This window comes from Cebus imitator, unplaced genomic scaffold, assembly GCF_001604975.1.
Source record: "Cebus imitator isolate Cc_AM_T3 unplaced genomic scaffold, Cebus_imitator-1.0 Scaffold208, whole genome shotgun sequence".
In the NCBI taxonomy this organism is placed as follows: domain Eukaryota; kingdom Metazoa; phylum Chordata; class Mammalia; order Primates; family Cebidae; genus Cebus; species Cebus imitator.
Genome location: NW_016107523.1, coordinates 2,874,605 through 2,901,272, shown reverse-complemented (window position 1 = coordinate 2,901,272; position 26,668 = coordinate 2,874,605). Strand labels below are relative to the sequence as shown.

General features: G+C 38.7%; 1 protein-coding gene and 1 non-coding gene across 11 annotated transcripts in view; one reads left to right on the top strand and one right to left on the bottom strand.

Annotated features, from left to right (window-relative positions):
- Positions 1-26,668, bottom strand: part of DMD (dystrophin) — a 2,133,401-nt gene that overhangs the window by 231,318 nt on the left and 1,875,415 nt on the right. For all 10 annotated transcript variants that reach the window (XM_017548497.2, XM_037745683.1, XM_037745686.1 and 7 more), the window contains one exon: positions 21,617-21,695. In XM_017548497.2, the coding sequence (XP_017403986.1) occupies positions 21,617-21,695 (79 nt within the window). The remainder of the gene's footprint in view (positions 1-21,616; positions 21,696-26,668) is intronic.
- LOC119474084 lies at positions 21,245-21,351 on the top strand. Its single transcript, XR_005203384.1, has one exon. It is a non-coding gene; the product is annotated as a U6 spliceosomal RNA (small nuclear RNA).

Sequence of the window (26,668 nt, the reverse complement as noted above, 5' to 3'; positions counted from 1 at the left end):
CAAGGGGAGAAATGCCAGATGTAGGTGATGGGGAGGAAGGCAGCAAATCACACTGCCACGTGTGTACCTATGCAACAATTTTGCATGTTCTTCACATGTACCCCCAAACCTAAAATGCAATAAAATAAATAAATGGGAAAAAAAAGTAAGGCCACAATGAACATTTTTGTCGATAAACCTTTGCACACATTTTAGTTAATTTTTAAGGGAAAATTCCTAGAAGTATATTTACTTGATTAAAGTTTATGAATGTTTTAAAATTATTTTATATAAATTACACTTCTGCCAGCAGAAGTCTCTCTTTATGGATATAAGTATAAAGAGAAAAAGTCAATTTTCTGCAGGTCAATAGTATTTACTTGGCATAATTCTTAAGGCAAGTTAGATATACTGCTTGATGCAATAGATTATTTGGGAACATTCCTCTCACACTCTCCTCTACCCTTGATAGGTTGTAAAACTCAAAGTGTTTAAAAAGGCACTCAGGATGTTGGCTTTCTATTTCAAAGCCCAATCCAGCATCTTGAGAGGGAGCTGAATAAAGCAGAAAGTTTCCAGAGTACGGATTCAGAAGAACTGGATTTGAGTCTTGACTCTTCTATCACTTCACGATCTTAAACCACTCTTTTTCCTGCCTGAGCCTTATTTTCCTTATATTCCACATGGGAATAATGATATCTCCCTCATCAAAATGTTGTCAGGATAAAACGAGGAAATCAATATGAAATTGCTTTGCAAAATGTTAATCACCACACAAATAATGTTTGTAGTCACATACCTATGATGTGTTGTCTGAATGATGGTAATTGTGGAAGCAATTCTTTTTCTCTCTCACCTGGGCAGCATTTATCTTTAGCCTTGAATCCACTGCTAACTACTGTTAATGTGCCACATGTAGTATAAAGTACGGCAGAGAGAAATGCCTTTGAATACTATCTAAAGGCCTGGGCTATGGCACTTCTTTCTACATCTCTGTCTTCCTAGACAAATGGCATTTATACAATGGATCTTTCATTCTTGGCTAGACCATTTATCCACCATTCATCAGCATGAATGATAAACAGATTTGTTTATATTTTATGCAGTGAAAAACAGAGGGCCACAGACTGATTAGCATTTGGCAATCACGAATAGAGCTGGTATCAACATTTGTGTACAGGTGTTTGCATCAGCGCAAGTTTGCTTCTTTTCACGGAAATGCAAGTGAAAGGACAAGACCATTAGCACTAGAATCATAGCAGATGCTATGAAAATGGCTGGACTGTTTAAGGAAGGAAGGTCGTACAAAGAGAACTGTATGTATACATCACATTTTCATACAACGCAATATTGTTCAGCATTAAAAAAAGAAGGAATCTTACTACTGGTGACAAGGTGGATGGGTCTTACTGATATGCTTAGTGAAGTAAACCAGTTATAGACAGATAAATACTGTATGACTCCACTTATATGAAGTGTGTGAAATAGTCAACCTTATAGAAGCAGCAAATAGAAAAGTGGTTGCTAGAAGACAGTGCAGGGGAAATGAGAAATTGTTATTCAATGGGTATAAAGTTTCAGTTAGCAAGATGAATAAGTTCTAGACGTCTTCTGTACAACATAGTGTCTATAGCTAACGATACTGTGTTGTACACTTAAGGAGTTTAAGAGGGTACATCTCATGTTGTGTTCTTGCCATGCACAGACACATACACAAAAGAAAAGGGACACAAAACCTTTGTAGGTGGGATATGTTAATTATCTTTAGTTTGATTGTGGCAATAGTATCTTGGGTGTATACATATGTCCAAACTTACCAAATTACATACATTAAATATGCATGTTTTTGCATATCAATTATACCCCAAGAAAGCTACAAAAGTATAAAGAAAAGAATGGGTACGGTGGAGGAAACCAAAAGGGAATGTACACAGGCAAATGCCCCCAAATAGTGGTAGCAATACAATTGCTGTCAAAGAAAAATATTACAGAAACTAGAATAAAGCGGGGTGAAGCACATCAGCCTAGTTGGTGAAGTATAAACAATGTTAGAGCCTGATGGAGTAAGGGCGTAGAAGAGGAAGATGTATTTGAGCCCATGATCACTGGTGACCTCACAAGGGCAGTTTCACAATAGTGATCACAAAGCTTGAAGGAGTGAGTAGACAGAGGGGAAGCAAGCACTTGAGAAGCTGTGGATAAAAAGAGGAAAATGTAAATGAAAAGCGGGGACAGGTGGTTGTTGGTCATACCTCTCTTGTGCTCTGTAACCCAGCCTATTCAGTTCATTTCATTATTGAATTTGCCTAGGGTCTCCTTTATAATGTTAAATTATATGCAAAATGTATTTCCACCTTTTTCATTTCCTAAAGTCATAATCAAGGTTATAATATAGTATTTAAGCTTTCATGTAGTTATTAATGTTGAATGTATACGTAATGTATGTGTAATTTTTCCCATTCCAATTTCTTTCTGTATGATTTCTATTTTATTTTGATGTGACGCATATAGTTCCTGTAGCAAGAGTAAGTTTTCTGTCATTTAAATGAAAGGCCAAGTTAAATTTAACACATTTCAAAACGTTAAATTAAAATAAGGATAGTGCTTTATATGTCTATATCATATATCAAAAGTAAAGATTCAATGAAAACTTTAAGATCACTTACTAAACTTTCAAAGATGGGCAGATTTTCCATAAAGATTTCAACAGCAGAGACAGATGGGCTACATTCCAGAGAGGAAGGTCACAAGAGTGATGAATGAGACCTCTAATGTCTGCCATAGCTGTGAAAATCTTTATGGCTAACTAAAATTCTTCACGAATAACAACCTGTAAATATTATATGAGCTGTCAGACAGATAATGCTGAGCTCTGAGACCATTGCACATGGTGAACAGAATACCACACCATGGGACTTGTTAGTAGATTGTCAAGTCATTTAGAGTATCAGGCTCACATTTGATGTGGGAAGTCAAGAGTTCATACTAAAATACTTGGCAAGGTGACTGAGTTGAAGAGATAAAACTATATCTAATATCCGGGGCTGCTGGCTGCACAGTCCTACAAAGTCTAATAACCAAAGTTGGGTGGCATTACTCATGGAATAAAAGCTCCTTCAAACTGACTTAACAGAAAACTTCAAGAACCAGCTGGGCGTGGTGGCTCATGCCTGTAATCCCAGCACTTTGGGAGGCCAAGGCGGGTGGATCATGAGGTCAGGAGTTCAAGACCAGCCTGGCCAACATAGTGAAACCCTGTCTCTACTAAAAATACAAAAAAGTATCTGGGCGTGGTGGCAGGCACCTGTAATCCCAGCTACTTGGCAGGCTAAGGCAGGAGAATCGCTTGAATCCGAGAGACAGAGGTTGCAGTGAATGGAGATTGCGCCATTGCACTCCAGCCTGGGCAACAGTGCAAGACTCTGTCTCCAAAAACAAAACAAAAACAAAAACAAAAACAAAAAAACAAAAAAAAAGAAAAGAAAGAAAACTTCAAGAACCTCATGGTGATTATTAGAACAGTAAGAAAGCAATCAAGCCTCCTAAGGTCAGATATAGGAAGACAGGTACCTACATAAATAGAGCCATGACTAATTCATGCTCATTTTTTTTGAGTAAATTCAAACATAATTGGCTGTCTGCATTACCAGAGAACTTTCCTCCAGGTAATGGGGGTTCAGTCTTTGGACTATCTGGGTTAAGTCAGGTTCCTAACAAGTCAGTGCAGTATTGCCAGGTGCCTTGACTGTCTCTGCAGATGTGCTTTTAAAAGACGGCAGGCAGTCAACACCATTTGCTGAACGCTCTCTGTGTGAAAGGTATTGTATTAGGCACCAGGGAAATTTCAAGGAAAGCAAAATTTGAAACCTGAGACAGTAAGGAGCAACTCAGATATTAAAAACCAAATGACTATAGATGGGATGTACATCCATTAGAAAGCGAGAAGAGAAAGGACTAAAGCTATGGCAGCAATTAAAGCAAAAAGAGTACAGGAGAGATTGAATGTTGGTCCCCTTTTTCACTCAATTGTGAAAGAATTAAACATGTATACCTTAGCCATGGCCTCATGGTGAGCACAGTGTGCTTCCCAGCCCCTTGACCTTGGCTCGAACATGTGATTTGCTTTAGCAGACATGATGTGAACAGAGGCTTGTCGCACTGGCAATCTGCCATGAGAACATGCCCCAGGTTGCTTCTGATCCTTTAGTCTGGGCCTCACAATCCAACACATTTAGAGACCAACCAAACTGAACTCACAGCCTAGAGGCAAACCCAGGCATATTACAGTATGAAGTGGAGCTCTCCAGTCAAGCTTTATCCAGAACACCTGAACTGCAGTTGACCTATTGGCCCATAAGCATGAGAACAGAAGCTCTGTATTCTTGTGTAGTAGTTATATTGTAGCATTATTGTGGATACAGCTGATAGAGAGAGGAGTAGAAAGAGAAGGGGAAACAGTGTCCCAGAGATTAAAGAATAGAAAGTACCCTCCAGCCAGTCTCTCCCATTTAATGCCACTTCCTCTACTAACATCCAAAGATTAATAGGGATTATCATGCTCTTTGGTCTGTGCAGTTGAGACTGGTGGGTTGCTATTCACTGCTGTCTGGAACTCCTTTTCTAAGGCTCATAATACATAATAGTTACAGGTATGAACTTGAATATGTTAGTAAGTTGTTCTAGTCTCAGTTTCCTTTTCTGTGAAATGGAGACATAATAGTCCTTATTTTACAGCATTGGTGTGAGGATGAAACAGGTTAATCCATGCAAAATGCTTCCTCTGTGTTAAGAGCACAGAGTGCTCAATACTTTTTAAAAATTCCAATGCCTACACTTGTTATTATTTTCATCATTCATGTAATGAGTTATCAGGATATTTATCTCATTCACTAACTTACTGCCAATGTGAGGAATCCTAGTGTAACCAGGAAAATGAGAGAGACTCTCTATGGTTCTAGAGTTAAACTGTTAACTACCAAAGTAAGGGACCAGGGAACTAGTTAAGGAAATAATCTCTCTTCCTCTTTTTCTAGCCATTTTCTGACTCTTCAAAAAATGTTATGCAGTCCTCAGAGTAATGAAACATAAATGGAGACAAATTTTCCTCTTGGCATTCTGATGCTCATGTTTACTATGAAAATCAACTGTGTTTTATCATTATATACTGGATTAGCATTACTTCATAATTCAAAACAACTAAATATTTTAAAAAATAATTAAAACACAACATTCTTGCTTTAATTTTGATTGTTGGTTCTGATTTATGTTAATGGAATTCTCTGACCTGAAGTTATGTCCTGTCTTGTTTAAGATATAAGCCTTGGGTGTTGAACCATAAGAACACTTGGACACAGGGAGGGGAACATCACACACCAGAGGATGCCTGGGGGTTGGGGGGACTAGGGGAGGGATAGCAGGGGATGGGGGGATTGGGGAGGGATAACATTAGGAGAAATACCTAATGTAGATGATGGGGGGAATGGATACAGCAAACCACCATGGCATGTGTATGCCTATGTAGCAAACCTGCACAATCTGCCTATGTACCCCAGATCTTAAAGTATAATTAAAAAAATCACATACAAAAGAAGATATAAGCCTTGCTGCCCCCTTTTTCCCTGAAGATAACAAGATTGTCATGAGCTTTTGTGTTGGGTTCCAGGAATAACTGAAGATGCATCTTAAAACTTTTCTCTTCCTCTAATAGATGTATCTGCTCCAGACCTTCTGGACCAAGTCTTTTGAATTAGTTTCTTCCCCTTGATAGCTGGTCTAGGTCAAATTCTATAACATGAGCTCCTTCACTTTTCACCTCTTGAGAATAAATCCGTCTGTCCCTAACTCACACCATAAATGAGTTCATTTCATTCCATTCCTCTTCTAATTTTTTTTCACAGATATTTCCTGCTCAGACTTTTTCTTTCCCAATCAAATTGCCCTTATGTTGACTAATCCTTCAATTATTCTCTCTCGTCTGCCTATTTCTAACTTATTAAAACACTAGCGGTCTCTAAAACCTATATTTATATTCATTATGCATACATAAGAAATCCCTTTTCTGAACAAAAGGGCTATAAGGAGACTATATGTGAAACTGGAAAGGGAGATATTCATCTCTTTTTTTTTTTTTTTTTTTTTTTTGAGAAGGAGTCTTACTCTGTCACCCAAGCTGGAGTGCAATGGTATGATCTTGGTTCACTTCAACCTATGCCTCCCAGGTTCAAGTGATTCTCCTGCCTCAGCCTCCTAAGTAGCTGGGAGTACAGGCACTCCATACCATGCCCAGCTAATTTTTGTATTTTTTTTGTAGAGACGGGGTTTCACCAAGTTGGTCAGGCTGGTCTTGAATTCCTGACCTCAAGTGATCCACCTGCCTTGACCTCCCAAAGTGTTGGGATTACAGGTGTGAGCCCCCGTGCCCAGCCCAAGATATTCATCTTATCAGAATGGCTAAGTAGAAGGGAGAAACAGATTTTTCATCACTGAATGTATCTTGTGACTCTTGCTAAGTGAGATCAGGGACCAAGCAATTATAAACATTCTTTGCTAAGTTCCTATCAGAAGGAATATATACCCTCTACTTTGGATTTGCATGTAGCCTCAGGGGCAATATGCATTAATACTCACCTAGGCAGAACATCTCCTTTCCCTCACTGTGGAATGAATTCCTCCTTCCATTCCGCTCCTATAGCACCTACTATTTACTACCACTATAGGAGGTCATTTTTTATAGGTCTGTCTTTTGTGATTAGTATTTAAATGTCCCAAGGCAATAATTGTCTCTTTTTAATCTTCATATTTCAGGTGACTAGTATCTGTTAATAAATACAGGAATGAATGAATGAATGAATACTATAGGCTTAGTAAGTTACAATGCTACAGGTACCATGTCACTTCTTAGCTCAGAATTCTAAGACTTCCCTTTTCACAAAGCATATATTCCAAAGGCTTTTAATGATAGCCAATCATTGTTGATAAGACCCTTCCTCATCTGGCCCTTGGTCACTCACTCCTATCATTCACCATCTTTCTTCCTTGGCTTCAGTCATATTGGCTTTCTTGCTATTCATATTTCTCAAACCCTCTAAGCATGCTCCATCTTGGATCCTTTACTTTTACTGTATCCTCCACCTGGGACATTTTGTCCCCCAGTATCTGACTGGTATACTTCCTCACATCTCTACACAAATGTCACCATTCCTGACCACTCCACTTAAAGGGTTCCCGTCTCCCATCCTCTAGCCTCTTTATCCTGCTTTATTCTTTTTTAAAAAAATCAAACTTATCCTGATCTGATTGTCCATCTTCTCTTGTTAAAATTTAAGCTTCATGATAAATACACTTTGTTTTATTGATTGCTGTTTCCCCAGTTTCTAGATCAGAGTTTGATTTATTTTGGTCATTCAATAGACATTTGTTGAGTAACAAAGTGAATCAATTCTTAACTGACTGAAAATAAAGTGAAGCACATTAACTCTTGCAGGACATTACACTAAGCACTCGACTAAGTTCTTTCCCATTATATTAGACTGCGAACAATCTTTTAAGTGCCCAGTTATTTGTTCAATCAAGGCATATTCTGCATCTAATATGCATGATGTTGTGTTACATACAAAATTATTTTTAATAAAAGAGTAATGCATGTCCTATGCCTTTAAAGTGCTCACATTACCTTTCAAGATCTATGTTATTGACTATCTTATGTTCTAACTCTTGCCTGTTGTGGGCGTGTATGCTGCTGAGCTTAAGGTCTAAGGCAAGAGATTGACATAATTTTATGCTGTACCCAAAGTCCTTATCTATTAATGGAGATGATGAGGTTGGACACCTTAACTAATAATAATCACTACTCACCCTGGACAAAATCATCAACCTCATTATGGAAGCAAGAGTAAATCAAATTACGCGGTGACTGTTATGGGCCTATTACAATACCTTTTTCTCAGATGCTTCTGAATGACTGTCAATTTCATTGCCCCCCCTCACAGACTTCCCCCAGGAAGCCAATTCTAAGGCAAAAGTTAGAGAGCAGAATATTTAGTAAAGTGTGCTCTTGGAGCAGACAACTGTGGAAGGGAAGTGAAATAAGCAGGAATGGAAATAGGGAGGAGTCAAGCTTGAATTTAGACCCAGTGATAGTCTCATTCAGCCACATGGGAGCTCTTGAGCTAGAATGTTAGTGTCCTCCTGAGTTGGGCCAATATGTCCAAGTTAGTATTCTCCACTTATCAGCAAAAGCTGCCCATAGAAGATGTGTGATCTTGGGTGAGGCAGCTGAGGCAATTCCTGAAGATTGTCTGCTGAGGATACTCCCTTTCATTGAGAAACTAAAGGGTCTTTAAGGATGCGGAAAAGCAATTTGAAATGATTCCTCAGGCATAGGTTACTCTATTTAGCATTCCACATGACTTTCATTACCACAGGTTGTCCAGGCAATGGTACAAAGGAGTGATTCTCAACAAGGGGCAATATCACCCTCCGGGAGATATCTGATAGACAATGTCTGGAGACATTTTTGGTTGTCACAACCAAGGAAGGGGAATGCTACTGGCATGTTGTGAGTAGAGGCCAGGGATGTTGCCAGGGATAACACACAGGACAGCCCACCACAATTTTTGCCCACAGGGATGTGATCCCACCATTTCTGTTGTGCAAAGCTTTGTATTCTAGGACAGATGACAAAATGCTACCCCAGGCCAAACAAATGCCTTCATTTTCTAGGTAGTGTAAAAATACATCTTGCAGAGCCAGCATTCCACTAATTATCTGGCCCCAAATGTCAGTAGTGCCCAGGTCAAGAAAGCCTGGTTTACAGTCTGGCCTGTGGCCTGTGAGGTGGCATTACCCTTAGATGGAAAATAAATAATTCAATCAGATGCTTTTTCGTGGAGAGCTTGATTGTAATACACAGAGATAAACAGAGATGAAGATGGGTGGGGAAGTTTAAAAAGTCAGATAACAAAGGAAGAAAATGGAAGTCATAAGGAAGCAGAAACTTAAGTAGAAGGTGTTAGGTGGAGAGAAGAGAGAAGCTCTGATACTATAATAGTTTGAAGTCTATGGCAGCAAATGCATATACAGAAAGAAGCAAACACATGTTTCATGGTGTCTGTTGTTCTATGCTATTCTTTTTTTTTGCGGAGACAGAGTCTCACCCTGAGGCCCAGGCTGGGGTGCAATGGTGCGATCTCGGCTCACTGCAATCTCCGCCTCCTGGGTTCAAGCAATTCTCCTGCTTCAGCCTCCCAAGTAGCTGGCATTACAGGTATGCACTACCATGCCTGGCTAATGTTTTGTATCTTTAGTAGAGACAGGGTTTCATCATGTTGGCCAGGCTGGTCTCAAACTCCTTACCTCGTGATCTGCCTGCCTCAGCCTCACAAAGTGCTGATATTACAGGCATGAACCACCGTGCCCATCCCACATTATTCTTTATGCTTCTCTGCTTCCTGAGAATGTTCATTATCACCTAGGCCTATCCCTGTCCCTTACAGCTTTAAGGAGATATAGCACATAACAGAGCAGCACCTGCAGTAGACTGAAATCAAGATGATTTTTATTGCAGATACCTGAAAGTCTATTTAAAAATCTAGAATGGTTTTTAAACCAGGAACAGTTTATGTAAGTCTACAAAAGAACAAAATGCCTTTTGTCCTTACTTTCAAAGTTCTCACCAGAAAGTACTTTGTAATCCCAAACTGGTTGTGTTCTGAAAATGGAAAATACCCAAATGGAAAAACGAAAGTAGTGATTTCTGCCCACAGGGATGTGATCCCACCATTTCTGTTGTGCAAAGCTTTGTATTCTGGACAAATGACAAAATGCTACCCCGGGCCAAACTCAAAAATGCCTTCATTTTCTGGGTAGTATAAAAATACACCTTTCAGAGCCAGCATTCCACTAAAATAGTGCCCATGCTATAAAACTGATTCAGAACTCTGGTGCTGGTTTCTTTGCCCTAGGTCCTCTGAGGCCCAGAAGAATTTGTCACAATGAGGAAGATGAAATAAGAAAGAAACACATTTGTCTCATCTCTTCCATGCCACCGGGCTAATTCCCATGTAAGTACACGTGAAGGAGTGGTGGTTAGTGATCCACCTAAATGCGCCCATTCAGCTCTAAAGCCAGGTTATGCATGGGGTATAATAGCAGCTTCATAAAGCCTAGGAGAGGTTAATACTATTGGTGTTCCACCCAGATCCCTTTTACTGAGCTGGTTCACCCAGCCGCAGTTGTTGTGAGTGTGTTGGTTGCTAAGGCCTCATTGCCTGTTTCACCAGAAATCCTCCCTTGGTCAAATGGGAACTGTTTTGCTATCTCCTACTCCCCAGAAATCCACAGCCAATGACTAACTGGCATGGGAAAATAAAAGCCCATCCCCCTTACCTCAAGGTGGGGACAATCTGTTCTCCAGAACTCCCTGTGGGATCAGGCTGAAGTGAGCCTCTTCCTTCTCATGTTAGTCATTGACCAGCATCCTTCTTACTTTATCCTGCTTTCCTCACTCCCTTTCACCTGAACAAGAAGCCCCATCTGACTGGGCGTGGTGGCTCATGCCTGTAATTTCAGCACCTTGGGAGGCCAAGGCGGGCGGATTACCTGCGGTCGGGAGTTTGAAACCAGCTTGACCAACATGGAGAAACCCTGTCTCTACTAAAAATACAAAATTAGCTGGGCATGGTGGCATATGTCTGTAATCCAAGCTACTCTGGAGGCTGAGGCAGGAGAATTGCTTGAACACAGGAGGTGAAGGTTGTGGTGAGCCGAGATTGCTCCATTGCACTCCAGCCTGGGCAACAAGAGCAAAACTCCAACTCAAAAAAAAAAAAAAACCCCAGCCCACCCCAACACGCACACCGGGGGGAAGAGAAAAAAAAAAAAACCAATAAAAAAAAAAAAAAAAAAAAAAAAAAAGGCCCCTTTATGTAAATAGGGCTCTATTTCTAGGGATTTTATGTAAGGCTAGGGTGAACAAACATCCTGGTTTCCCTGGGGCTACAGAGATTTCCTGGAATATGGAGGTTTCAGTGCTAAATAAGTCCCAGACAAACCAGGATGAGTGGTCCCTCTATAGGGCAGATAAATATTTGGATCCTTCCTGCTAAGTTTAAGAAGATTCTTTGCATCCAGGGACTTGCGTGATCCAAATTACACAGATAAATTAGTCATTTCTAATGAGACATCTATGCCAAAAAAAAAAAAAAAGGTGCCCCAATTTGTAGTATTTGCCAATTTCAATGGAGTAACTCTTCTCACTATGCCTGATTTCAAGCTACCAAAGGTAGGCTTAATAACTAGCTCACAATTCCTGTATAGTTTACAATTGGCTCTCTTGAGCCATTGCAAGCCAGCCCCAACACAGAAATTCCTGTAGCAGAAACAGAAATTTTCTGTTTCCTCATGTGTTCAAATTGATGGGATATATAGGGCCAACAATACAAAATCTGGTTGCTAATGATACTGTAAAGCAAATAAATCTGAGAGCTTATTGGAGAGTATAAATTTGAGCTAAAGGAGAAAAGGGCCATGACAATATACTTTAAGGAGCGAATATAATTATTACTGCTGTAGCTGCTTTTTGTGGGCATTGGAAAGGCTGTCTTTGAATTTATAGAGGCATTATCAGCATCACTGGTAGGTCACATGGCATTTGTCCCAAATTCCTAACACTTGAGATAACACGTGACTGCTGAAGAAACTGGCCCAAATCATTTCACCCTGAGATTTTACTTGAAAGAGAATTTTAGACTGCAAATTATCTTACATTGAACCTGCAAGATTCTTTCTGACTTTTATCATGATGGTTTATTTTTTTATTTTACTTTTTTGAGACAGAGTTTCACTTTTGTTGCCCAGGCTGGAGTACAATGCTACGATCTTGACTCACTGCAATCTCTACCTCCTGGATTCAAGTGATTCTGCCGCCTCAGCCTCCTGAGTAGCTGGGATTACATGTGCACACCTACATGCCCAGCAAATTTTGTATTTTCAGTAGAGATGGGGTTTTTCCATCTAAAAGACCATCCTGTTGGTCAGGCTGGTCTCGAACTCCTGACCTCAGGTGATCTGCCCACCTTGGCCTCCCAAAATGCTGGGATTACAGGTGTGAGCTACCATGCCCAGCTTCAAGATGGCTTACTTAAGCCAATCTGAAGCTTTAAATTATTGGTCCACTCATATTTCAAATTATCCATCCCCTGAGGACACTGGTAGCATAGTTGGAGGTCTGTTAAGTGAAATGTCAGCGATCATTAGATGTGCTTAAAGGTTTCCCCTATTTTTTTAATTAAGTGTGTGTACAGTGGGGAATGTCCAGGATGAAAGCTTAGCAACTCTCAAGATGGAAACAAACTGCTAGGCCCTATGTATCAAGGAGAGACTATAAAAGCTTGAGTCACTTTGACAAGAAAGGAAAAGACTTAACCAGGGATATGATTAAGGCAGTTAAGATTGTAAAGCCTGCAAGAAATAATTGATCAGTTCTTTCTTTTTACAGTGTCTCATAATCTGAGAACAAGAAGGTCACTCCGTGAAACAGCTTTTAAATTCAGAATAAATAGTAAAAAGGAAATTTGTCTTTCAGAGTTCCATTGCCACTGCAAGAGGTCACTGGTTAAAAGCTACAGTATAAAATGTTACCTTTATTGTTTTTTCTATTACAAAAGTAATACATGCTATTACCAAAAAATTTGCAAAAGTAAAAAGAAAGAAACGATGCAATAACTGTTTGCCTTTTGGAGTTCTTTTAGTTTTCATTTTTATGTGTACATTTCTGTTATTTTTATTTTATTTTCTAATACAGTTGTGATCATGCTGTAATTTTGAAGCCAGCCTTTTCCCTTAATATATTACCTGGTACAGTAGACTTTGATAAAAATGACCATATAAAGTTATGAATGCTATTAGTCTTTGCTGAGAAGCAACATAAAAGGTCACATTATTTATTGAGTGTCTACTATGTGACAGTCACTATGCTAAATCTCATGCCACTGTGTATGATCAATGTCAAGAGTGAATCTACCTCTTCTTCTTTTGGGTATAAGACATAATTCATTCTGTAAATATTTACTGAACATTTACTAAGTGCCACGCACCACATTAGGTACTGTAGAATATAACTGTCAACAAGACTAATACCATCCTGACGTTACAGAGATTAAGGTCTATCCTTTTGATTATTCATTATTCATTAGTTACACAAACAACTGTTGAACTGTTCTAATGTGCAAAACACTGGACTTTCAGATTAGGTCCTTGGAAATCATCTTCAGAAAAGAGAGAGACTACTTATACTGACAATTAAATGCAAGAGAATGAATGAAAGTTTCGTGACTAGTTTGACTCCAACAGGCATGCATTAAGTTATACTATCAAGCTGATAGTATTAATGACACTAATGCTAAAGCTAATAGCAAACACTTGAATAGCACTAAATATGTTCCAGGCACTGTTCTAAGGGCTTTAAAAAGATTAACTCTTTGATCTCCACTGTAACCATATGAAATAATACAACCACATTTCACTGAATTCAATATCCCATTGCTCATAAGGTGCATTGTGATTTCAGAGCTGTTAAAACATGGGTGGAAAAGAGTGCCTCACAATTGACCAAATATGTTACTATTATCCCTATTTTAAAGATGAAGGCTAAAGATAAAGAATAAATCATAAAGTGTCTGAGCCAATATTTGAACCCAGTCAGTTTGATTTGACAGCTTTTACTCTTAACCATTATTGATAGCATTTTGATAAGGCAACTTTTAGCCCAGAGGTACTGAGAGAAAAAATTAGGCTCTGTAAATAAACTTAGGATGGGCCAAACAGAGAGAATAATCATTGGCAATAGCAGATGGACTAGACAGTTATTGCCCTGGGCATTTGTCTTAATGGGTAAGGCAGTGTGATGTGTCGGTTGGAAGTCCAGAAATTGGGTTCCAGTCCTAGATCTATTATAACTATCTTTGTGACCTTGGTTATGTCATTTGATCATTATGTACCTATTGTATTATCTGTAAAATAATGGAAGGGCTGGAGTGATTGAATGTTTTTCAAACTATTTTGACTGCAACCCACAGAAGAAAAACATTTTACATTGTGATCTAGTGTACACACACACACATCTAACAGATCAACCACTGTCAAAACAAAACAACCCTTAACCTTGCTTGGGTAATGCACTCTGATATTTTCTAATCTGTTCCACTCCATTCCATTCCAGTAAAAAATTGTTAGTTGTAAGTCATTAAACTGATTTTAGGATTTGCTAATGAGCCGCACTTCAGAGTTTGGAAACTACTGGTGTAGATACTTTCTAAGCTTATCTCCAGTTAGGAAATCCACAGTACAAGAGGACTCCTGGGGTGGGAGTGGGGCTGGGAACTTCAGTAAAGAGAGGGAGTTGACCCTTTTGCCTCAAAAATACCCATTTTCTTTTTAATTGGATCACATTTTTACAATCTTTAGCAAAAAATTTTTGTCATTAAGCCATTTGGCAAATACCACATTAAGGCAAAGATTCACTGTGATCCACAGCATATTTAGTGTGAAATTAATTGGTATGTCTGAAAAAGACTTCCATAGTCACCTAAAACTGGAAAACCATAGACTCCTTATCCCCTTAGAGTCTCAGTGTATAATAAAGGCTCAAGAATTCCAACAGGAAATAAACTAGCTTATCTTTTAAACCTAGTATTTTTCCAATCTTATTGATCAGTACTATTTTTTCAAGGGACAGTTATCAAAGTCTAATGGAACATTAATGTTTTAAACAACCCTACTCAGAAAATATTCTTTTAAGAGAATTCCAGAACTTGTAAAATATTAAGAAACCCATGGATTCTTTTTACTGTTATAGAAAGATTTGTCCCTTTACCCAAATATATAGTGATCTTTCTTGGTGAGAGAAGTAGAATTTAGAAGAAAAGACCAGGGAACTGAGATAATGGTCAGGAAAAATCTTTACACTCTTTTTTTGGTTTTTGGTTTTTTTTTTGAGATAGAGTCTCTATCAATGCAAGACTGTAGTGGTGTGATCTTGGCTCACTGCAACCTCCACCTCCCGGGTTCAAGTGATTCTCCTGCCTCAGCCTCCTGAGTAGCTGTGATTACAGCCATGTGCCACCACGCCTGGCTAATTATTATATTTTTTAGTACAGTATTTCACTATGTTGGCCAGGCTGGTCTTGAACTCCTGACCTCAAGTGATCTGCCTTCCTTAGCCTCCCAAAGTGCTGGGATTACAGGTGTAGAGACACTACGCACAGCAAATCTTTAAACTCTTGAAAAGGAAAGGACAATATTCAGACTACTATGCCAACCAATGAATACTTTAGTACTTTCTTAATCAAGGACATATGAAGAGACTGACAGTAGACCTACCAATTATACATATATATATATATATATATATATGTATAATATACTAATGCATATATATAATTATGCATTAGTATATAATTTTTATAATTTTAAATGTTTTTAAATAATACTTTTACTGTTTTATATATATATATTTAAAGTCATATTATTAGAATTTCTGTTTTTTCTTGGTTTAAGTTATAGAAGTCCATTAGGAGTAACAGCGTATTAAAACTAGAAGTAAGGACAAGTTAGCGTCTATCAATGGAGAAGAGTCATATTTCACAATGTTTTTCTCTTCTCATTTTCTCTCAGATCTAAGATAAAAGAAACAATTTCTTTAACAAGTGGAGATTGGGCCACCAGGAAGAAACAGTGAATCCTTTTTTTAGTAAAAGGCTGCCTCTGTCTTCTGATAAAAAACAGACATCTGGTAATGTAATTTCCAAAGGGGAGTGTGTGTGTGTGTGTGTGTGTGTGTGTGTGTCTGTGTGTGAGGGAGAGAGAGAGAGAGAGAGAGAGAGAGAATGAGATAGAGAAACACAGACAGTAAGCATGTTTTTGTTGCAGGGTGCAATTAGTAGCTCGTCCTTATTTTTCTTTTCTTTGTAATTTCTAAGCTTTAGAAACCACCCTATTATTATTCATAGTAGCCTGAAAGCAGATTACTAAACATGTATCAATGCAGGCCTGTCTTAAAAAAAAAGTATCAATTCAAATTCATTTAATATGACCTTAGAGGAGTATTTGAAACATATTTTTAGGCCGGGCGCGGTGGCTCACGCCTATAATCCCAGCACTTTGGGAGGCCGAGACGGGTGGATCACGAGGTCAAGAGATCGAGACCATCCTGGTCAACATGGTGAAACCCCGTCTCTACTAAAAATACAAAAATTATCTGGGCATGGTGGCGTGTGCCTGTAGTCCCAGCTACTCGGAGGCTGAGGCAGGAGAATTGCCTGAACCCAGGAGGCGGAGGTTGCGGTGAGCCGAGATCGCGCCATTGCACTCCAGCCTGGGTAACAAGAGCGAAACTCCGTCTCAAAAAAAAAAATAAATAAAAATAAAACATATTTTTATTCATTGGTCGGGGGAAGCTGCTTTTATAGTAGCAAATATGTGACTTCAGAGATACCCTGCTTCAAATACGGTGATTTTTTTTATTTTTTAATTTAGGGTCAGGGTCTTGCTCTTTCACTCAGATTGGAGTCCAGGGGTGTGATTATGGTTCACGGCAGCCTTGACCTCCTGGGCTTAAGTGATCCTCCTGCCTCAGTTTCCCAAAGAATTGGGATTATAGGCATGAGCCACACCACGCCTGGCTCAAATATGGTTTGGATGGTGCACCCAATTTCTGGTGCAATTTTCTAGAGGTAACTTTGGCAATACACATAAAAAGGCTTACAAATGTAAACATTATTTAACACAACTATTCCACTTTTAGGCATTTATCCTGTAGAAAGAATCTGAGATATCTGTAAAGGTATAAAAAAGACATTAGCCTGGCCAACATGGTGAAACCGCGTATCTACTAAAAATACAAAAAAATTAGCTGGGCGTGGTGGTGCGTGCCTGTAGTCCCAGCTACTCGGGAGGCTGAGGCAGGAGAATTGCTTGAACCTGGGAGGTGGAGGTTGCAGTGAGCCAAGATTGTGACACTGCCTGGCGCCTGGCTACAGAGCAAAAACTCTGTTCCCCCCCCCCCAAAAAAATATATTAGCCATAATGCTGGATATAATAGTAAAAATTGTGAAATACTCTTAATATTGAGCAATTTAGAATTATGTTGGTAAATTTGGTACAGCCACAGAAGAGAGGATTAGCCAGTCAGTAGAAAAATTACCCTGTAGTTAGAAAAAAGAAAAACAAAAAATTACCCTGTAGAAGAATATTTAAACACATAAAAGTATTATAAAGACAGTTTGAAGGGAAAAAAGCAGCTCATAAAACTGTAATGTTTCATCTATGCTTGGTTTAAAAGAAAAAGAGAGAGGCTGGGTGCAGTGGCTCACACCTGTAATCCCAGCATTTTGGGAGGCTGCAGTGGGCAGGTCACTTGAGGCCACAAGTTTGAGACCAGCATGGCCAACAGAGTGAAACCCTATCTCTACTACAAATACAAAAAAATAGCCGAAGAAGGCTGAGTCATGAGACTCGCTAGAACCCAGGAAGGGGAGGTTGCAGTGAGCCAAAATCGCACTGTCTCAAAAAACAAATTAAAAAATAAAATAGAAAAGAAGATAGAGCCTTGACACACACACACACACACACACACACACACACACACACACACACACTCACAGGAGAAAGACAGAAAGTATATAAACCAAATTTCTGATAGTGATTATCTCTGAGTCATGGGATTGTGGATATTTTTTCTTTTCTTGTTTGTACTGTGTGCTATCCCAATTTTTCTTGATGTGTATAGAGTACCTTTGTAATTTTAAAAAGGACAATGTAAAGAAACAATCCGTCTTTTGTCTCAGCGTCCTATTTCTTAAATATCCCTTAAACCAAGTTGGTATTTTCTTTATACCTGCAAGCAAAGCTTTTAAGCATATATTGATATTTCACATGGGTATCCAAGAGATTGATGACTTCCGGGCTGGCTTCATTCAGGCAGGTAGATCAGCCTCTTTATGAATGCCTGAGTCTAACAAACCTGACCTTTCTGGAAGTGGGTACTGATGTGATATGGTTTGAAAGGTGTGAGAATGTTCTTCTTGGCTCCTCAAAGTTCTTCCCTCACAGCTCAGAGCTTATGGCTGATGTTCTACCACCTCAGGCTTATGGATTTTCACTCTAATAAAATGCAAATAACCCAGGAGAAGTACATGTTAAACTTTACCTATCACCTGGGTTAAATGAGTATATCACTTTCTGAGAATTGGTTTTAATGGGTAAGACATGGGAATTCAGAGGGGGAGTCAGAGAGAAGAAAATATTAATGAATATTCCTGGTGTCTGAGGAATAATTAATATTCATAATAGTACTATTTTTTATTCATGGTTTATGAGTCACTTAGGAGTATGTTATCACATTTAATCTCAATTAAATTGAATAGAATGGCTGTCACCAAGGCAAGTTTAGTAGACTAGAGATTTAGAAAAATACAGAACACAAAGTCTGCAGCCTTTATCATTTTTCTAGAGCCGTTCCTAAAAGCCACGATCCCACTCATTTAGATAAACTGCTTTACCGCCCCCCCTTTTTCTTTTAGCAACTCCAAAGCATTGTGGAACTGTGTCCAAATAACTAGACCGGATGTGGATAATAGAGTTAGAGCCAGTCCAGGAAATAGATACTTCTTCTTAATCTATTATCAATGTATAATAAAAACACAGGACCAACACCTTCCAGGAATTTTTGTTCAAAAAGACAACAGCCAACTGAAGAAACACATGAAAGCATCTAATCAAATACTTTAAAGTATTTGTGACCGTGGATCTTTTTATTAATTCACGGAGAATGGAAAAGAAAGGAAAAGATCAGACAATGGCAAGGAAAGAATATGGCAGAAGAATGATCATATATAATTACTTCCTTTCCATAAAAAATATAAATTAAGTAAAATTACAGTGTGATGGTTAAAAACACAGACTCTGGAGCCAACTTCTTGGGTTTGAATCCTGGCTCTCTCATCTACTAGCTGTATGAATATGTGCCTCAATTTATTCATCACTGAAATGGGTATAATAATGGTACTTACCTTAAAGGATTGCTATAAGGATTAAACTAGTTAAAATTTGTAACATTGCTAGGCACAAAGTAATTGCCTTAAAATGACGGGTAAACCCTCAGACATACTCATATATGACTAGAAGGAAATATATTAGAATGCTAACAGATATTAACTCCATGTGGTAAAGTATGGCTTTTTAAATATCAAAAAACTCAATACATACACTTTTGTAATAAAAGAAAAAGGGGTATAAATTAACATTAATCAGAGGAAAACAGGTGCTTGCCAATTTAATATGTATTATTGTATAAATAGGAAGTTCTAATACTTAAACTTTCAGTTAACTAAGGCTATTTCTCTTTTAGTATTAATTATAAAAATATAATTATTAAAATGGTAAAACCAGCAAATAAAAGAAGCGGTAGAAGTCAAGTCAAGGAAAAAGAAGGATACGAGGCTGGGTGCGGTGGCTCATACATGTAATCCCAATACTTTCAGAAGCCAAAGTGAGTGGATCACCTGAGGTGAGGAATTTGAGACCATCCTGGTCAACATGGTTAAACCCTGTCTCTACTAAAAAATACAAAAATTATCTGGGCGTGGTGGTGCATGCCTGTAGTCCCAGCTACTCGGGAGGCTGAGGCAGGAGAATCGTTTGAACCCAGGAGGCAGAGATTGAAGTGAGCCCAGATCATGCCAGGGCACTCCTGCCTGGGGAAAAGAGTAAGACTCCTTCCCCCAACCTCCCCAAAAAAGGAGGATACAAATAGCGAGGGAAAGGAAATGCCCATAGGCTGAGGTTTCAACTTGGAGACAGAGTATTTATTTATTTATTTATTTTTGATACATTTTATATATATATATATATATATATATTGAGATGGAGTTTTGCTCTTGTTAAGCAGGCTGGAGTGTAATGGAGCAATCTCGGCTCACCACAACCTCCGCTTCCTGGGTTCAAGCAATTCTCCTGCCTCAGCCCCCTGAGTAGCTGGGACTACAGGCTGTGCCACCATGCCCAGGTAAATTTTGTATTTTTAGTAGAGACGGGGTTTCACTATGTTGACCAGGATGGTCTTGATCTCTTGACCTCGTCATCCACCCACCTCAGCCTCCCAAAGTGCTAGGATTATAGGTGTGAGCCACCGTGCCTGGCTGATACATAATATTTTACATATTTATAAGGTAATGTGATATTTTACAGGCATAGAATGTACAATTATCAAGTCAGGATATTTGAGGCATCCATCACTTTGAGTATTTGTCATTTTTATGTATTTGGAACAATTCAAGCCCTTTCTTCTTGGTACTTTAAAATATACAACACATTGTTGTTAACTATAGTCACTCTATTCTGCTGTCAAATGATAGAACTTATTCCTTCTATCTAACTGTATGTTTGTATGCATTAACCAACCTCTCTTTATCTCCCTCTTCTACCCATACATCTTTCCCAGCCACTAGTATCCATCATTCTATTATACTTTTATGAGATCAATTTTTTTAGTTCCTGCAAGAGTGAGAACATGCGGTATTTGTCTTTTTGTGCCAGGGTTATTTCACTTAACATAATGACCTCCAGCTCCATGTTGCTGTGAATGACGTGATTTCATTCTTGTAGTATCCATTGTGTATAGATACCACATATTCTTTATCTAGTTCATCTGTTGATGTACACTTAGGTTGATTTCACATCTTTGCTATTGTAAACAGTGCTGTGATAAAGTACAGGTATCCTTTTGATAAACGATTCATTCCTTTGCTTTGGGTTAGATAATCAGTAGTGGGATTGCCAGATGGTAAGGTAGTTCTATTTATAGTTTTTTGAGAAATCTTCATACTGTTACTAATTTACTGTTACATTTTTGCCAACAGTATAAGAGTTCCCTTCCTCCACATTCTCACTAGAATCTGTCATTTTTGTCTTGTGAATAATAGCCATTCTAACCTGGGTAAGATGATATGTCTTGTGGTCTTGATTTGCATTTCCCCAGTGAATAGCGATGTTGAGCATTTTTTTCACATCCCTGTTGGCCATTTATATGCCTTCTTTTGAGAACTGTCATTCATTTCAAAAGGCAGGGAGTATTTAATTCATTATTCAGATATAAAGAATGATAGAATCAAAGTAACATATATTGAATGATGATGTTATAATTACATGATGTCATAATTATTAGCTTTATTAACTGAACCGATGGGTAGAAATGAAAACTCAAATGTATGTGTTTGCTTCAGCAACCCATATTCTAACATTGGAACGATACAGAGAATATTAGCATGGCTCCAGAGCAAAAGTGGTCCATATTTTTCAGAAAGACTCAAAAATATGAATAAAGTTAGCATTTGAGAATGTGTTGCAGGAAACAATTATGCATTAGCTGAAGACTGGACAAAATGACCTAACTGGCCTTCCTCTTCCTAACCTTCTGAATTCATTGACCACGTTATATTTCAGGATGGTTTATGCTTCTACTGTATCTGACAGAGATGATTATAATTCATCACTTAATTTTCCTTTTTTCTTTTTTTCAACTGTTAATTCTTATTAATCAAGATGCAGTGAAGTTAAGTGATAAAAGCTGAAAATGACTTACTGGAAAGAAAGTGTTGGGATGCTGGGCCAAAGTCCCTGTGGGCTTCATGCAGCTGCCTGACTCGGTCCTCCACGGCCACCTGGGAGGAAAAGGAGAGAAATGATGTTCTCTCATTCTATATAATGAGGAACAATTAAAGCAATGTATCCTTTCTGATAAGATACTTTGAGTCTCTAAGGCTGAGAACACTAAAGCAACAATTCATAACCCTAATTTTAATATCCACTTACCGTATATAGTATCCAAGACTAATTTTTATCAAACCGAGGCCAAAAACAAAGGATTTCTTCTCTCGACAATGTTAAGATGAGATTTTTTTTTTTTTTTTTTACAGTCAACTCATTGGCAGCTACAAATGAACTACTGCTTCAATTAGTACCATCAAAAAATACAAATTCTTCACTTTCACAAAAACAGGGAGGGTGCCATTTGGTATCAGAGACTACATCTCTGAAATGACATGTCTTGTCTTTAAGTCTTAGTCTATTGTTTTTGACTAATTTTTAAAGAACTAATATTGATTAATGGTAAATAAATCACTGAGTGATATTTAATTATTGATAATTAATAATTAACCAATAGCTGATTAATATTTAATTATGGCTGGGCACAGTGACTCATGCCTGTAATCCTAGCACTTTGGGAGGCTGAGGGAGGCAGATCACTTGAGGTCAGAAGTTCAAGACCAGCTTGACCAATGTGGCGAAACCCCGCCTCTACTAGAAATACAAATATAAGTTGGGAGTGGTAGTGCATGCCTGTAGTCCCAGCTCCTCAGGGAAGCTGAGATAGGAGGGAGGCTGCAGTAAGCAGAGATTGTGCCACTGCACTCCAGCCTGGGCGACAGAGTGAAACTTCGTCTCAAAAAAAAAAAAAAAAAGAAATTAATTAAGTATCAGTGAAGTAGGGGCAAAGCTTAAAGTTGGGATAAGAGGATGGATAGTAAGATAAAAGTAATTTTCAGATTTCAGTTTTCAATGGACTTGGAAATTACTGAGAAATATACTCTTAGGTGGCACGCAATGAAAATCGCCAGTCTTTTTTTCCTATTAGGTTTCTGTATAATATATTGACATAGTGTGCTGTCAACTTAGTGAAGTCTATTCTTGGTGGGGAAAAAAGGAATAATTTTATGGGTGAAATGCTATACTTACTCATTTGGCACTGTGCCAACCCAGTATAAGTGGTGGCTCCAGGCAACCTAGCTCTAACTCTGGATTTTGATTTGATTGTGAAGAGTCCATGCTAAACTAGGGGTTGATCAGAGCTTGCACAGAGCAATCAGAACTCAGAGAGCAGCTCCTGCAGTGTGCAGATCCCCAAGAGGTAAAATTGATGTTAATGTCATCAGAAGAGTGGCAAGGCTGGTTCAACATATGCAAGTCTATAAACGTAATCCATCACATAAACAGAACCAAAGACAAAAACCACATGATTATCTCAATAGACGCAGAGAAGTTCTTCGACAGAATTCAGCAGCCCTTTACGCTAAAAACTCTCAATAAACTAGGCATCAATGGAATGTATACAAAATAATAAAAGCTATTTATGACAAACCCACAGACAATATCATACTGAATGGACAAAAACTGGAAGCATTCTCTTTGAAATCTGGCACTAGACAAGGATGCCCTCCTCACCACTCCTATTCAATATAGTATTGGAAGTTCTAGCCAGAGCAATCAGGCAAGAAAAAGAAATAAATGTATTCAACCAGAAAAAGGGGAAGCCACATTGTCTCTATTTGCAGATGACATGATTGTACATTTACAAGACCCCATTGTCTCAGCCCCAAATCTCCTGAAACTGATAAGGAACTTCAGCAAAGTCTCAGGATACAAAATCAATGTGCAGAAATCACAAGCATTTCTATACACCAAAAACAGACAAACAGAGCCAAATCAAAAGTGAACTCCCATTCACAATTGCTACAAAGAGAATAAAATACCTAGGAATACAACTAACAAAGTAGGTAATGGACCTCTTCAAGGAGAACTACAAACCACTGCTCAAGGAAATCAGAGAGGACACAAACAGATGGAGAAACATTCCATGCTCATGGTTAGGAAGAAACAATATTGTCAAAACGGCCATACTACCCAAAGTAATTTATAGATTCAATGCCATCCCCATCAAGCTACCAATGACCTTCTTCACAGAGCTGGAAAAAACCACCTTAAACTTCATATGGAACCAAAAAAGAACCCACATAGCCAAGTTAATTTTAGGCAAAAAGAACAAAGCTGGAGGCATCATGCTGCCTGACTTCAAACAATACTACAAGGCCACAGTAATCAAAACAGCATGGTACTGGTGCCAAAACAGAGACATAGACCAATGGAACAGAACAGAGGCCTCAGAAGCAACACCACATATTTACAGTCATCTGATCTTTGACAAACCTGACAAAAACAAGCAATGGGGCAAGGATTCCCTGTTTAATAAATGCTGTTGGGAAAACTGGCTAGCTATGTGCAGAAAGCAGAAACTGGACCCCTTCCTGACATCTTACACTAAAATTAACTCCAGATGGATGAAAGATCTAAACATAATACCTAACACCACAAAAACCCTAGAAGAAAACCTAGGCAAAACCATTCAGGACATAGGCATAGGCAAGGACTTCATGGCTAAAACACCAAAAGCAATGGCAACAAAAGCCAAAATAGATGAATGGGATCTAATTAAACTCCAGAGCTTCTATACACAAAGAAAACAATCATTAGAGCAAACCGGCAACCAACAGAATGGGAAAACATTTTCACAATCTACCCATCTGACAAAGGGCTAATATGCAGAATCTACAAAGATCTAAAACAGATTTACAAGAAAAAAACAAACCCATTCAAAAGTGGGCGAAGGATATAAACAGACACTTTACAAAAGAAGACATCTATGAGGCCAAAAAACATATGAAAAAATGTTCATCATTGGTCATTAGAGAAATGCAAATCAAAACCTCATCGAGATACCATTTCATGCCAGTTTGGATGATGATCATTAAAAAATATGGAGACAACAGATGCTGGAGAGGATGTGGAGAAATAAGAACACTTTTACACTGTTGGTGGGAGTGTAAATTAGTTCAACCATTGTGGAAGACAGTGTGGCGATTCCTCAAGGACCTAGAAATAGAAATTCCATTTGACCCAGCAATCCTATTTCTGGGTATATATCCAAAGGATTATAAATCATTCTATTATAAGGGACGCATGCACACATATGTTCATTGCAGCACTGTTTACAATAGCAAAGACTTGGAACCAACCCAAATGCCCATCAATGATAGACTGGACAGGGAAAATGTGGCACATCTGTACCATGGGATACTATGCAGCCATAAAAAACGATGAGCTTGTGTCCTTCACAGGCACATGGATAAATCTGGAAACCATCATTCTCAGCAAACTGACACAAGAAGAGAAAATTGAACACTGCATGATCTCACTCACAGGCGGGTGTTGAACAATTAGAACATGTGGACACAGGGAGGAAAGCATCACACACTGCAGCCCATTGTGGGGGGCTAAGGGAGGGACAGCGAGGGGTGGGGAGGGATAACGTGGGGCGAAATACCAGATATAGGTGATGGGGGATGGAGGCAACAAACCACCTTGCCATGTGTGTACCTATGCAACAATCCTGCATGATCTGCACATGTACCCCAGAACCTAAAGTACAATAATAAAAAAAAAAAGTGGCTCAGGCAGTCTGGTCTCAAACCAACTCTGGCCTTCCAATACTAATTAAGTGCCTCGTCTATATCCAGAACCACCCCATTTTTTTTCCCCTAGCCTTGTCAATTTTTGCTTCACCCAAATATGTGAATAACCAAGTGGGGTTCCCCCAAAACGCAGGATTCGCTTTACTTCATATACACAAAAGCATGAGGGACATATCAAACCTACCTTCTCAACCTTATGACCCTGGGCTCCCAAAATCTACCTGCTAAGCCCACCAAACTACCTGCCTGTCCTGCACTATTCCAACCAATGTAACTCTTGTGCGTGGTTTCTTCATGCTGCTCCTTCTCTCAGCAATACTCTTACCCTGCTTCTCTCCGAGATCAATGCTGTTAGTGTTTAATGCTTACTTCCCCATCTCCCACGTTAGAATTAATGGTTTCCTCAGCATTCTAACAGTATATGGATTATACTTGAAGCACTTCTATCATATAATTCATTTTAGTTATATGGACATGAGTGTCTCTTGCAATAGATTGTACACTTCTTGATAGCAGGGACCACTTTTTGTTTATCATTTTCTTCGAATGTCCCCAACCCTTTCTGCAGGAGGCACTGAACCCTGCACACAGTAAATGGTAGCAAATATTTGTTTAATGACTAGTTGACCAAACAAATGGATGAGTGAGTAAATGCAGTATGTGTGTGCATGTGTGCGTGCGTGTGTGTGTGTGTGTGTATGCGTGTATGTGTGTACAAGTGAGAAAGAGAGAGAGAGATGCAGAACAAACAAGAATACCTACTGACACTGATTGCACTGACTGCAGGTCTGTGATGGTTGATTTTGTGTGTCAAGTTGGCTGGGCTATGCAGTTCCCAGGTAAAACACTATTTCTGGAAGTGTCTGTGAGGGTGTCTTGCAGACAAGATTAGCATTTGGATCAGCGGATTCAGTAGATTGCCCTCCCCAATATGGGTGGGCATCATCCTATCAGTTGAGGTCCTAAAGAGAACAAAGAGTCATGTTTCTTTTTTCCTTACAGGCCTCCTTGAGCTGGGATGTCAGTCAGTCTTCTTTTGCCCTTGGACTGGAATTTACATCATCAACTCCCCTGGTTCTCAGGCCTTCAGACTCAGACTAAAATTATACCACCAATTTTCCTGGTTCTCTATCTTGCAGATTGCAGGTCATGGGACTTCTTAGTCTCCAATTGTATGAGATAATACTTGATTTTATATATATATACACACACACATACACATACATACATACACACACACATATATATACACACACACATACATACGTATATTGTTGGCTCTATTTCTTTTCTTTTTTTTTTTTCTGAGACAGAGTTTCGCTTTTGTT